Source organism: Gadus chalcogrammus, chromosome 1 (genome assembly GCF_026213295.1).
Source record: "Gadus chalcogrammus isolate NIFS_2021 chromosome 1, NIFS_Gcha_1.0, whole genome shotgun sequence".
NCBI classification, from domain to species: Eukaryota; Metazoa; Chordata; class Actinopteri; order Gadiformes; family Gadidae; genus Gadus; species Gadus chalcogrammus.
The window spans coordinates 10,181,211-10,195,578 of record NC_079412.1 but is presented as its reverse complement, the minus strand read 5'-3'; the positions used below and the strand labels follow the sequence as shown (position 1 = coordinate 10,195,578).

At 43.7% G+C, this 14,368-nt stretch overlaps 2 protein-coding genes across 3 annotated transcripts; one reads left to right on the top strand and one right to left on the bottom strand.

Annotated features, from left to right (window-relative positions):
- The first annotated feature begins 81 nt into the window (after positions 1–81).
- zgc:56699 (uncharacterized protein LOC405758 homolog) lies at positions 82–6,215 on the top strand. The gene is made up of 6 exons (XM_056600971.1): positions 82–276; positions 3,784–3,890; positions 3,974–4,100; positions 4,290–4,373; positions 4,941–4,998; positions 5,075–6,215. Exons 1-6 carry the CDS (start codon positions 114–116, stop codon positions 5,169–5,171), a joined length of 636 nt encoding a protein of 211 aa, XP_056456946.1. The 5' UTR covers positions 82–113; the 3' UTR covers positions 5,172–6,215.
- A 1,848-nt stretch (positions 6,216–8,063) lies between these two features.
- nr4a1 (nuclear receptor subfamily 4, group A, member 1) lies at positions 8,064–12,814 on the bottom strand. 2 transcript variants are annotated; one of them, XM_056588152.1, is made up of 7 exons: positions 12,737–12,814; positions 11,484–12,413; positions 11,227–11,356; positions 10,857–11,020; positions 10,532–10,734; positions 10,234–10,412; positions 8,064–10,015 (listed from the first exon to the last, which is right to left on the bottom strand). In XM_056588152.1, the coding sequence occupies exons 2-7, from the start codon at positions 12,333–12,335 to the stop codon at positions 9,759–9,761; spliced, it is 1,785 nt and encodes a 594-aa protein (XP_056444127.1). In that variant the 5' UTR covers positions 12,336–12,413; positions 12,737–12,814; the 3' UTR covers positions 8,064–9,758. The 2 variants fall into 2 exon arrangements, with proteins under 2 accessions (XP_056444127.1, XP_056444135.1); XM_056588160.1 differs by having other exon boundaries at positions 11,484–12,812.
- Positions 12,815–14,368: the final 1,554 nt, after the last annotated feature.

Sequence of the window (14,368 nt, the reverse complement as noted above, 5' to 3'; positions counted from 1 at the left end):
GTGTTGCAAAACCTTTTCTACAAAGTGTTGAGTTTTCACAAGCCTTTGAAACTTTTATTTTCAGGTTTGAATTATGACAGGATACTGGCTCCACACACTTCCGGTCAACTGCCATGATCTGCCATTGTCCTCACGTGTCAGAGTGTTCGAGTGCTTCTCCCGTGTCTCTCCAGTGTTTTAATTGTTCAAATATGTCGACTTCAACCACCTATTTTGGAAGCATCGCAAATCCAAGGGCTCCGAAAAATGTTGAGCCCCACGTCAACGAAGAGATGGGTATGTGTAACTATTTAAACTGTTTGTTTTTAGTGTATTTGGAGATTTGTAATCTTGTTTTGAGGACAATTAATCGTAATGCGAAAGCCGTAATGCCAAAGACATAACTTTTCCCGAATTGTTTACATCAAGCCCTTCATACGGCGGAGTATTAACGACGGAGTGTTAGGGCCACACATGAAGAAAAAAAAATATTTTTGCCGTGACGAGATTAAAGCCGACACGTCGACTAGTAACACGTGTGTTCAGGTCCTCCCTGAACAGACGAAGTTTTCCGCACAACCTTTTCAGCGTCCTTACACCATGGACATAATAAAGATACACCACGGACTGGAACATGGCCGCCCATTCATTCCTATACAAACTGCTCAGTGGCGCAGGGTAACCTACAGGAGCGATCTTTTGAATACATGGATCAATACATGATGAATCACAATGATCGCAAGCAGAGGACCGTGAGTTATTGAGCAGCAGATGAACCAGTCCAAAAATCGGACACGTTAACGGAGCACTGAACTAGGCCCTCTCGGTTGCCATTTGTTTCACTACGACTCCTTTCAGCTGCACACCCCTCTTCCCCAGCGAGATAACTGCTAATAAAACGCTTGAGGTGGCGTTTTGGAAAGAAAAAACTTACATTTTTTTAGGACATGCCATGAAGGTAATTATGAGCCTTTGATTGATATCCAGACATTTTTTGCGGAGACACAATCCTGTTCCCCACTTGTATTGGAGTGGACGGCGATATCTACTTCTGGGCCACATGAAATGACGGACCCCCGTCCACAGCCAGCTTAAACAGCTGCAATACCAGGCTTGGCCTCTGAGCACTGGTGGATTGCGGAAGTATGCGCCTTTCCTGGGGGCCTGCCTTACACTAATCACCACACTGTGGTTCTGCGCTAAAACAGCGTGGTTCTCTTTATTGTTAAACCCGATTCTGAAATACAATTTTACCAAATTTTCGACACAAGCCATTGGATTCTATACGACGGAGTATTAGGGCCACACGCGAAGAAAAAAAATATTTTTGCCGTGACGAGATTAAAATCGACACGTCGACCTTAAAGTCAACATGTCGACATTAAACTCGAAATGTCTAGAATAGAGTTGAAACATCATATCGACTTTAATCTCGACGTGTCCATTTTCCGTTCCTCTGTCAGCACGCAGACTCCGGGTATCCTCCCAAGCGTGCAGCGTAGTAGTGCGGCATTGCCATCAGTGGTTGTGTCACACTAAATTTGTACCGGCTGCCAAATTTGTACCGGGCGCGTCATCCATACGTAATCCACTCCAAATCTGCCTGGCAACAGATGATCGCTTCGTCCGTTGCCTGGCAACGGACGATCGCGTCGAATGACGTGAACATTCGCGAACCTTCTATCTAACGATCCGTTATCTGTATTGTGCTATTTCGTCCTTGACCTGCTTTAAACACTCAGTTTACTTGCTAAATTTGATTAAACAATTAAATACCATGGTTTTTTCTAGAAAAAAAAAGTAGCAGGGAGCAGTCCCCTGCGCAAAGCCGAGGGAGCAACGCGACCGAGGCGGGGGATGCTGTGGAAGGGGGGTCTCCCCCTTCCACGGCGCGAAGCCTTTGAAAAAATAATGATTAAATGGTACATTCTGAGGCTATCTTAGAGAAAAATTCTAGCTCTTGTGGTCATCTTGATAAACTAAAATACTATCAACTTTTGGTAGACTTGTACAACTTTACCCTGTAAATAAACACGCCAAATTTCAAAAATATTGGCTAAACTTTTAAGTAGGACAAATCACAACAGCAGCCGTCTGTTCCTGAGACTGCCCCAACGGCTCACTGCCTTGTCAAAATCAAATTGATCAATTGCAGGCCCCTCAATACTGATCCTGAGGAGGTGGTTCAGGGTAGCGTTAGTCATGGTAGACCTCCTGTGCCATGCCTCTATGGAACAAGTTTTGGGGCTCTAGAGTCAATAATGGCGACGCTATAGAAATGTTACTATTGTTGTAGTTTTCAGTTTTGCACTTTGCAGACGGTCCCTAAGCTCGCGGCTGAAAGCCGACTGCTCGTAGAAGCCAATGCAATTCACCGTTCGCTAAAGACGGCTCATTTGGATGTAAACTATGTTGTAGCTGGTTCTCTGGGTTACTACACTTTTATTGGGCTAATTCGGCCGTGCAGCTGCCATTTAGTTCCCTGCTACGGGTTCCCTGGTAACAGGGAACCCTGTTCGACTGTTCGTTTTGCTCTCGCAAAACTCTTGGTCAACACTATTTCTGTCGTTCATTGAAACCGCTTTGTGCAGAGAGAACTGGAATGGTCTTGTATACTTGCTTAGCATCTTAGCGCCTAGACCAAAAACCCATTCAAATACATAGTAGCTAGCTAGCTGCTAATAACTTTAACGTTAGCATGTCGACTCGGTCTGGGAAACTCCAATTCGGATCGTAATATTTTTGGAGTAATTATAAGTTATTTGAGGATCAGACACATTGTCAGGTGGTGGTGTTGGGATATTCTCGCGGAGAAAAGATCGTTTTGAGAAATAGTGTATGTTGTACAGCAGCATGTAAGTACAGATCCAAGTCTGACAGGTTCAGTCGGCATTTCGGTAGGATGGCGCACGCCGGGAGTATCGGGGCGCAGCGCCCCTGTTCCCTTGTTTAGAAAAAACCCTGAAATACAATACAAATATAAAGTAAAAACAAGTGTTATCTAGCGATCCGTTAACTGTATTATGTTATTTCGTCTTTGGCAAGAATGAGCGCGACTGTTTTTTGAAACCTGCCCGGCAACGGACGACGCGATCATCTGCTGACAGGCAGGTTTGGAATGGATTACGTATGGATGACGCGCCCGGTACAAATTTGGCATCCGGTACAAATTTAGTGTGACAGTTGCATTGACGGTTGTAGTCGCTATATTGTTTGGATGGAGGCCTACACCACAAACAATGACCCCAGGGTTATTGTTGACTACTTCGTGTCATCCGCTGCACGCTTGGGAGGATGCCCGGAGCGTCTGCGTGCTGACAGAGGAACGGAAAATGGACCTGTCCAGATTAAAGTCGATATGATGTTTCAACATTATTCTCGACATTTCGAGTTTAATGTCGACATGTTGACTTTAAAGTCGACGTGTCGATTTTAATCTCGTCACGGCAAAAATATTTTGGCCCTAATACTCCGTCGTAGTACTCGGTGCAGGCCCTGGGGAGCGGTTGCTATCTCTCCCAACTAATTTCAACTGTATTCTCGACATTTCGAGTTTAATGTCGACTTTAAAGTCGACAAAATATTTCAACTTTATTCTCGACATTTCGACTTTAATCTCGTCACGGCAAAAATATTTTTTTTCTTCATGTGTGGCCCTAATACTCGGTCGTACCTTCACAATCTTTTTGGATCTTTGTACGTATTCAATTTCTTGTGTAAATAGCTCAGCACTACCTCTAGATGGCGTAGGTTTTACCTTCCTTGTCCATTCAATGGCTTGTTTGCTTGCTTTTCTTTTTGTAGAAGAGAAAGAGGACTGTGACGCGGTCAAACTTCTGCAATGTCCTTTTGACCAAAACCATCAGATCCGTGCCTGCCGCTTCCCTTACCACCTTATCAAATGCAGAAAGGTATCCTCAAGGAATAAAATAGGAGTACTATCAGACAGGTTTTCCTAGGGTTGTTTGTCCATGTACAATTCTCACTCTTGCAGAATCATCCCAAACTGGCAAGGGACTTGAAAACGTGCCCGTATAACGCTCGACATCTGTTTCCGGTTCATGAGATGAGTCTCCACACTGCCACCTGTGAGGACCGGAAGTCCGTCAGCTTGGATGAATGTAAGTCAGGTTGTGGGATTTCCACCTGGATTACATTTAGAGCATTTAGCAGATTCCTTTATCCAAAGCGATTTACAATAGGGCCATTATTTTTTCCAGATGAAGTTGAAACAATAAGAAACCTGCACATTTCTCACTTTGATGCAAACCTTGATGAAGGGCTTTATTTGTAAACCGTTTGGTTCACAGCGTCTAATGCAGAGGTGCAGCGGAAATGGCAGGTCCCTGTTAGCACATGGACCAACCCCCAAACCGACGAGGATTGGGAATCAGGTTACAATCAAATTAATCTCAAACCTTGCACCTTAGGTCTGAGTGTTTAGGCTTGCTCTACGTCATTGATTATTGTATGTCTACATACTGTAAGGGTCACTTTTTATTGGGTCACCAATGGGATCCAAATACTGTTGGGCTCTCCTTTTTTAATCCAAGGAACATTGGGTTCACTCTGCAGAAGGGTGACTTTTTTTAATTCAGGGTGCCGATACTGGTATCTTGGATCACGTGACGATATCATTGGAAAAAAGGGACTTGTAGAGCTGCCACAATTTAGTTTTTCATGACCAGAAGGGACCACCCCGCTTGTTTATAATGTGTACAAATGTTGGCAGAGAGAATATGACCACATGATATTTTGTGGAGCGGTTATCGTCATTTTTTTAAATGATCAGGTCCTCCACAAACTGTCATCCTTTTGATGGAAATGCATCTTCAGGGCTGGCCTGAACCAGGTCCACGTTCCCATCTTAATTAATTAAATGGCTGAAAGTGGATTTTTTGTGGCCTGGACTTGTGATGATGGAACATTATTTGGATTCTGCCCCGCTTTGCCTCTTGCAGAAGCCGACGATGCTGCCGTTCCCTTTGTGTGGGGGACTGCCTCGACCTCCTTCTTACAGTAAGTGGCTCACTTCCCCATTCCATTTCAAATGGCATTCTTACTCATTCAAGGCTACTGTATTTTGTTTTTACAGACCAGAGGCGACGGATGGATTGATCTACGAGCACAACCTCAGCGCGGGGTTGAGAGCTCCGAAGACTCTCCCCTGGCCCGTTGATGTAGACCAATAGATAAATCCAAACCAAATTTTGGCCATTCTGCATGTTATTATCTATTTGTATCTTATCTAAAAGCATCCATTTGGTGGATGCTTTTTTTTTCTCTCTCTCTCTATATATATATATATATATGCGTGTATATATATATATATATATGTGTGTGTGTGTGTGTGTGTGTGCGCGTTCCTTCCTTCATTGTAAAATTAGGTGTTATGTTTTTTTAATATCCCAGCAGGTGTGAGTATTTTTTGCCGTTCGGCTTGTAACTGCTAATCACAATCACACCTGGTGGTATAATATGTCACCCTTTAATGCATTGGATAAATGTCTTTAAAGGAATTAAAAATTTGACCCCCTCTTTATTAGTTTGCCTGCGGTCTTTGCTAAAGAACAGAAGGCCTACTAATTCCTTTTCTCAAGGAATGCTGTTTTTCCATGTACTAAGCAGTGGAACCTCATGCTATTTTAGTATTGAAGGAAAACCGTTTGCTGTGCACCACTTGGGGGCAGTGTTTATTGTTTTTGTTAGTTTCCAGTGCAGTTACCAAGGTCAATGTCAGTGGGGTTTTGATTAATTTCAACAAAGGTTTTAAGATCCAACTTGGTGAATCTGGGACGTATCTTGCCAACTTTTTTTGAGTTCTGAAAGATGACGCCTTATAACATGGCAACACGTCTTCCCTCACTACCATAGATTTCACGTGATTAAATTGTATTGAGTTTAAGTGGACTTAATCTGATTTAAGCTTGGTGGCCATAACCCATCTAAGGGAAATTGTTTGCTTATGGTCCAATGTTTTGATGGCCAAATTTTGCACACGTATCTGTAAAAACGATAATTATTTGCTAACTATAGTTTGTTTTAGGAAATTGTTATTTTAATTATTTATGATGTACGTTTAATATACATTATACCATAGGTCTACATCACCAAGACAGGACTGTTCTATGGAGTCCATTTTCTGATTTTATCATTCTTGGTGAAATAAATGTATGCATTTTCAAATAAAGAAATCTCGAAAGTTAAATATATTGATGCATATTTTAATGTCCTCGCACATGCAAATAAAAATACATAATGCACAATCAATTCGTGTTTTTTATGCTAACTTAAAAGATAAGTTAGGCCTACATTTAGCGACAACTGCAGGGACTTGGTGTGCTGTGTTGTGATCTGTGGTAAGGCTCCCTGTCACGCTGGTAGTGAGACACACCGCCAGCTCCAGGAAGGCATTCTGAGGCCCTTTGCCTGAATGAAACCAAAGCTTCCTGTCACTTGTATAATTGTAACATATTCTCACAGCCATTGATGCCAAGCAGACATTTTAGGTGCTGTGGCTATCTCCGATAATTGTCACCTGTTATCGCATTTTATTAGGTTTCAGCAATCGTCCATCAATAAAGATATGTATTTATATTAAATGTAAGTTGAACTCCTTGCAGGAATCCACACCCGAACCGCTATTCTTGTCTCAGATTGAATGGATACACTTCAAACGCATTCTGATCTGACCTCAGCCTACAAAACTTTTGTAATCAGAGTGACGGTGACTTTATCCGGTTACTCTATCTGTATCTCAGTGTAATAAGTTGCTATGTCCTCCGTCTCCATAGCTCAGTGTTTGGCCCAAGGCCACCAGATTATTCTTGTGGCCCTACCCCCAAACTGAACCCAGGTCCCCTGTCTGTTGACGGGTCCCCTGGCTGTGGCAGGGTTCCCTGTTTGTGGTAGGGTACCCTGTCTGTTGTGGGGTACGGGTACCCCATCAATCACAGAGGTACAGTTATCTCCCATCTAAACTACAGAATATGGTGTTGGTCAGTAGCCATTACGACCCATATGGGTGTTAACTGGTACTAGAAATATGCATTTCATTTTCATAATCTAAATTGAGTGAACTGATGTGTTCAGTTTATTAGTTCCCGAATGATGCGTTGCTTTAAAGGAGGCATATTATGGTGTTTTCCCAACAAGTTAACATAGTTTATAAGTTCCAGAAAACATGTTATTCCCCATTTCGCCTCTGATTCAGTCCCTTCAGAATGCGCTGTTTCTGGTGTCTGTAGCTTTATTGCAAATGAGCAGCTGCCGATTGAGCTGTCAGAGTGAACCACACAATGGAGCGGAAGTGATTGTTGCCATTTTCGGACTCCCAGATCCCTATCTATATAATATAATAATATATATGTATTTATATAATATATCTAATATCACGGCCACGTCTGACGTCTGCTACTTCCACAACAAGTAAAGACTCGTAGTGGGGATTATCTCGGCCATGGTTGAAAAGATTCGGGGGAAAGGAACTTTGGCCTTGACTCCCTGAAGTCCATATTGAACCGCGACATAGAGGAGAAAGGGATTGCACTCCCGGAGCTGAGCTGCCGGACTGCCGCTGAGCTCCCCCCGCCGGAGCAGTTCGGCGGCAGGCAAATGCAAGTTTCTCGCCAGAAAATGTTATCAAAACGTATTTTAATGCCGAAATTGTCGTTAAATGTTACATATTCCACAGAGTTCAGGCAGCTGCTTTCTTTGACCAGTCGATAGGGGGCGCTCTACACGAAACGCTCATATCGGTTGTTTTGGGTGATATTGATGAACAATTTTGTCTTTTAGTTTAAATAACTAGCTGCTCGTACAGTATGTAATCAATTAACAGGGATTGTAAGTCTATACTTGAAGTTAAAGCTATAATAAGATATAATGTGTTGTCACTAGGCTGGTACGCGTTGTATCAGTTTAGATACAAAACATATCATACTTTTCACCTCTTCACTTAATATTTACACATATCCTTTTACAAGGATATTTTTAAATATCACGATGAGTAAACACATAAATATATCAGTCTACTCAAAAAGTGGTATTCAAGCCAAAATCTAGGAATGTATTATTTCCTTGAATTGTTGTATTATATCCATAATAAAGGTTTACCTGTGCAGACAAAATATTGCTTTTAAATGTAGTTAGTAATTAGTTAACGCATATCTCTATTTGTAGCATGAATACAATATTTTTTATCCTCAAAGTCCATGTAGGCCTACATCATAAACACACCTGCTTTATAATCATAAACACACCTGCTTTATAATCATAAACAAATACTGAATTGGGGGATAGATGATCAGTTTCAGAAAAAAAATGGCTCCCATAGAAATAACCAGTCTCCATGTCAGCATGTGCACCTGTTTGTACAATCTATAAATACTCTTTTACAGCCTTATAGAGCCCTCCTTATAATGTTCACGCAGTGTGAGATTTGCTGCTTGCATTTTGTCGTACACCAGCGCGTGATGGGGGAATACAATACAATGTCGAAGTAGTCTGTGTTACATGAGACTGCAAAGGGAATTCCATAGGCGTCTAAAAAGAGTGCAGTGCATAGCTGGATGGTAGAGGCAGGGCGGGCTGGAGGAGTGAATAGTGTGGTCTCACATGAGGCCATCTATGTTGGGTATTACGTCCAACAACTCAACGGTCCATGGATCAGGATTATTTGGTATACTTTTGGTCTGGAAACACCACAAAGATGATGAACACTACTTAATGAACTAGTGCCGAAATAAATAAAGCAATAAAAGTGTATTATTTCAAACTGTTTCAATCCGGCCATATTGTATGCGCTTGCGCATGTCACGTGTTCATAAATAAAATATACTAACAGTACCAAGTTAAGTAAAATTATTTATTTATTCTAAAATACAAATGTAACATAACATGTCTCTAGAATGTACAAATAAAATGCCCAAGACAAAGTTGAATCAAAACATAACAGCAATGTGCACTGCTAACAGATATAGCCTTCCAATTTTAAATGGAGGACTGTGCGTAAGACTTTATATTCAAAACTGTATGCATAGCTGCTTCTTGAAAACCTGTCAAACGTTTGCATCATGTACTACTGATGACTGCCAATAGAGTACCATCCTGATTTCTTAATCACCACTCAACAAACATTTCTCGTCATAAACTTGGCTCACAAAAAGAGCCCTTGTCGGCAAGGGACGCTTTGCCAGGGTGTTTACAAGAGAATCTAAACCACCTTTCCCAAATAGAAAACAGCTGAGTCATGTGCTCCTCATAATGTCCGTACCCAGAGTCCCAGTAAAGCTGGGAGAACCTTGTGTTCAGACACCTTAGAGAGAATGGAGCAGTACATATGTATTTCTATCTGTTGTACTGTAAACTCACAACAGTTAAGCTTTTTTCTCCCTTTCCAGCTTCCACTCCTATCACTTTGTGCTGCAAACGTAAATGCTCTCCCTTTGGTCCACATGGGGGTCAGTCTGCCGCTACAACTTGACAACTGCAGCATTTATCAGTAATAATTATATCTGAAAACATATCATTTTGTGTCTTTGACAATTTTACCCATGAGACAGCATTTTTTAAATGTGCATACACCAATTGTATGTTGCACACGTGTTCATGGGATTGAAAAGAACAAAAATGTTTAACACTCAGATATTTATGACCCAAATAGACCTTCTCCATGTGTGCCAAATAGGTCCAGTTTCTTTTTCTTCCTCTCGATTGTCAAATTTGGAAGGAAATCACAGCCTAGCAGACGGTAAGGTTTTTCGGCACAGAACAATTTTTCAAAACGGAAAGGTTTCCATGAAGATCTTTTCCACTAGAGGCGGTGGTGCCACGAGATTTTCTAGCTTGAGGTAGAAAATGCGCTGGAGGCCCTGCGTGCACAGAGTCCGAAGCTCTGGAAGCTTGCCAAGGAGCCTCGACAAGAAGTTGGGCGGGAATGAATCAGAGGTGCAGGCAGAGACGTGATCCCTCAGGCAGGCGATCAGCTGATTCTGCAAGCCCTCCACGCGCGACGGCTCCTTCAGGCCGTGCCGGTCTGTCGAGAGGGAAGAACGAGTGGTGTGCCCGTGAGCTCATGTTCACATTCAACGCACGGTCCGATCACTGTCTAAAACATGAGCAATGTTAAAGAAGATTCTACAGTAAACCCCATTGTCACTGATGAAGGCTAATATAACACGATCTATCAGATTGAAGGCTAATGCATGATAGGATCTCTACTTGATCATCTATAATGATAGTCCAAAAGCTTACCACTTATTATAACCAACGTCGTAAGGCAGGAGAAGGAGGAAACGTCCAGATTCATGCGATGGAGGCTTTGAGAAAACCCCAAGATGGAGTCAATCCAATCCCCAAATCCTGCTACACACTGTTTCTTGTGCAGCACACGGCCATTGCAGAAGACAAGTTCTTCGGTGTCTGGGTTAGATCTGTCAACCAAAAGATCCAAAGATCAGCATTCATTCATTAATGACGACGCATTCAATAATTAAAGATATAGATGAATGTTAAACGTTAGATTTCCAATTGCACATCACAGCCCACCCACCGGTAGGCCAGCCGTAGGATGAAGAGCTCGACGAAGGCCGACTCCAGCAGCAGCTCCCGGTCCTCGGGGCAGAAGGCAGAGAAGCCCGGGATGGTCTCCGCCCACCTCCTGATGACCTCCATGGATGCCGTCAGCAGCTCATAGAACTGTCGGATGTCACTAGCATCCTCCTTCTGGGATTGAGTGAATACCTCGTCCTGGTACTAATGGAACAGACACGGGAGGATCGGTCAGTATATGTGAAAGTGCACGCAAACACACTCACACACACATATAATGAAATGTATTTGACCTATGTTGAGTAAGAATATACTGTTCTTCTCACCTTGGAGTAATCCAGGTTTCCGATGCCTGGGTTTGAGTCTACGTGTGCTTTGACAAGAGAAGCAATCATTTTAACCGGAGCTTCAGTGTTTGAGACGTCCAATGTGGCTTTAGGCTTCGAAGGCAGTCTGCCTCTTCGTCCTTTAAGGCTGTCTGTTCTCACCACTGAGAAAACAGAGACATTAAAAGTTACACTTAAAAGTTCAGAACTTTTAACATTTAAAATAACTACTTTCCTACTTAATATCCCAATTATCACAAATTGATTTGTAATACAATCCCCAGCCACCACAGGTACACAGTCACATCTATGCACAGCCACCAGTATAATGAATGAATAATGAAATGAAAGAGCAGAGATGGAAACATACCTTCTTTCACCATGCCAACCGCCAAGCATTTTTGGAAACGACAGAATTGGCAACGATTTCTCCGCCTCTTATCCACTGGACAGTCCTTGTTCGCCAGACAGACGTACTTGGAGTTCTTTTGTACAGTGCGCTGCATAAACAGATCCAAATGTTATTACCACTATTATTATTATGATTCAAATGAATAGGATTCATTTCTGAACATGCCCCGTCCCGTTTTGAGCAGCAGTAGGCCAGTAATGTAAGGAGGCAGTTACCTTGAAGAAGCCCTTGCATCCCTCACAGGTGCGGACGCCGTAATGCTGGCAGGAGGCGTGGTCGCCGCACACGGCGCACTGCCCCTCATTCCCGCTGTTGCTTCCAGCCTTGTGCGACAGGTTGTCTTCCAGCGGGTCACTGCTCACTCCTAGGGGCCTGGGCTGCTGGTAGGCCATGGGCGGGTAGGGCAAGGCAGAAGGGTGCTGCTGCTGCTGCTGCTGCTGCTGCTGCTGCTGCTGCTGCTGCTGCTGCTGCTGCTGCTGCTGCTGCTGGGTGAAGGACTCCTGCTCCCCTAACCGGGGCTGCAAGGCAGCAAAGCGCGACAGGTCCTCCGTTGCCTCCGGGCCGAAAGTGAAGTACAACGGGGCACAGTGGGGCGCTTGTGGTTCCTCGGCAGCCCAGTATCCAGGGGAGGGGGTGTAAGGACCGAAGGCCGAGGAATCCCAAGCTGAGGGGGGCTGTGCATACAGCCCCGGGGTGGAAGGCGACGGGACGGAGGCCGGGCTCCCGAAGTACTCTGAGCCCCCGGGGGAGGGGGCCTCGTCCAGGTAGCTCACCTCGAAGGAGCCGGGGTAGCAGCCGTACACCTGCAGGTCGTCCAGTCGGAAAGGGGGCTCCTGGTCGGCGGGGGCCGCTGCGGGGGCGGCGGTGGTGATCTGGCATGAGTAGGCATCGAGGTCACCCGAGAAGGGCCCTGCCAGGAAGCCCAGTCCCGGTTGGGGTGGTGGGGAGGGATGGCACCTCATGTCCATGGACAGTCGGGAGCTGAAGTCCAAACTCTCAAACTCTGGGATGCAGAGGGAGTTGTCTGGGTAAGGCAGGGTGGCGTGCTGGGGGTGGACGCAGGTCATGGCTGGGTCAGAGAGATAGCCTGAAGTGTCTCCGGGGGGGAACTCAGTTGACTCTCTTTGCTCGTCTTGGAGTACTTCCTGTCATTCAAAGGTGTGCAGGTTAGAGATAGAAATATAACACTGACTAGTTAAAATATTCAAAATTATACTTGTTTTTTAATGCATTTTGCAGGCAGGTGTTTTGATTGGATGGATTGCTCTGTATTGAGCAGGTGTGAATGTCATTAACAACATAGACAATATCTGGTACAGGATATTGTGTACACCTGTGCATCAAAAGTTAACTGTGCGCTGATATTTTCATGTAAAATCGTATATATTTAAAATGATTGCATTAGTATGTGTGTGCATGCCAATATAATTACATAACTTTTAAATATAAACAATAATAAAGTTCTTACCTGTAATGTTCTTTCTCAGAGTTTGAAACAGTTTATAATCCAAAGAGAGATGTTGTCCTCATCGCTGCTCTTTTGAAATGAGGTGCTATCCCTCTGTTCTGAACGCCCTAAGACATTTATAGACGGTATCAGTTGAGTTGTACCATTACGTCAGAAGGATATTCCATACAAGGCGGCGCAGGGGTGTGGAGCTTTCCACAACGTGGCCAATCGTGTTGCGAGTTTAAAGAATACCCGCCTGATGACGCACTAGCGGGATTCCGATGACGCGCAGACTGCAAAGAACCGCAGCATTGTCTTCCCTCTACACACACACACACACACTCACACACACGCTAATAATTATGACTGAGGAGGCGTTACGGATGTTCAAGCGGAAGGAGGAGTTACTTTGCAATGTCGCTTAAAGTAGCAAATACATTAGGCTACTTTAGGCTATGTTTCGACACATAACACGAATACTTCCTGTCTGGCGAACTCATGGATTTACTGTGTAAATGACCATAAAATGACATAACTGTCACTCAATCATTTGTGTGCAACAGCTTTACAAAACTTTTGAAGTGTGTAATTTCTCTGCTGTACTAAGCCTTATTTGTGTACAATAAAAAAAACATGTTTATTATAAGGACGATGAATATTATTATATTATTGAAACAATGCATGATTATAACGATATTTTATAACAATACTTATAATAATAATTATTAATATTAATATGATTACCATTGTCAGTCAAATAAACGGCTATAAACCACCTTTTTAACTTACACATATGAAATCTCCTCTTCCCTACTGGCTCACGGGGAGCTGATATGAAGAAGAACTGAACCTCTGCACACAGTGCACATGGAGGAAGTGGGCTTTGGTGTTTGCATATCAGCCATTCGAATGAAGCGGAACATGGTTTCACATTCGGTCACACAGAGTCAAATAACCAAATGAGATTGCCTTCTTGTTAAAAGGGACATTCTCTCTTCTTGTGCGTGAGGTGCCCTCCTTCTTTGTTTAAACTTTATTCCACTGAGGGATGCATGTGATGTCACGGCACCCCTAGTGATGTCACACTTATACCGTGGGCCCCCAGACAGCATATAGCCTACCTTACCCCTACAACTTTATGTTCTGAAGTAGATCACAATCAGAATGCACATACCCAAGTGTCTGTTTCGCTGTATTGCTAAATAATATATACATTATTTTGAGATCCACACGCATATTGTGAAGGTTAAAACAGAATTTACATATTACATATCACAGGGCCTTTATGGCCTTCAGACTCCACCAAACCATCTTCTGTATCGCAAGTCTAGCCTCGGCGTACACCCAGCTCGGCGCGCTCTCACGCGAGCACGTACGCCAGAAAACCGCGGGTTCAAGCCCGCACGTTCCGTATTGCCTCACGTGTCTCCGTGTCGAGCTGCACCGCCACCTGTCCCTCGTCTATATTTATGTGAACAGCTGTCTGCCGGTGGGCTGCTGCTGCTGCTGCTGCTCAGCGCGGACCATTCGTAGCGCGCGGTTCTGATCAGGAGGGGTTTATTAGGATTAATTTAAAGGATTTATTAGGACTCATTCAAAGGCTTAGCCTGCCTTTAAAGTGCATGTGCACTTTGCACTGCACGTAAACGT

Coding starts and splice junctions, on each gene's coding strand:
- zgc:56699 (XM_056600971.1), top strand. CDS start 114: ATGATCTGCCATTGTCCTCACGTGTCAGAGTGTTCGAGTGCTTCTCCC. Junction 277..3,783: donor CCACGTCAACGAAGAGATGG/GTATGTGTAACT, acceptor TTCTTTTTGTAG/AAGAGAAAGAGGACTGTGAC. Junction 4,999..5,074: donor GCCTCGACCTCCTTCTTACA/GTAAGTGGCTCA, acceptor TTGTTTTTACAG/ACCAGAGGCGACGGATGGAT.
- nr4a1 (XM_056588152.1), bottom strand. CDS start 12,335: ATGACCTGCGTCCACCCCCAGCACGCCACCCTGCCTTACCCAGACAAC. Junction 11,357..11,483: donor GATGCAAGGGCTTCTTCAAG/GTAACTGCCTCC, acceptor CTGTTTATGCAG/CGCACTGTACAAAAGAACTC. Junction 10,413..10,531: donor ATCCTACGGCTGGCCTACCG/GTGGGTGGGCTG, acceptor TTTGGTTGACAG/ATCTAACCCAGACACCGAAG.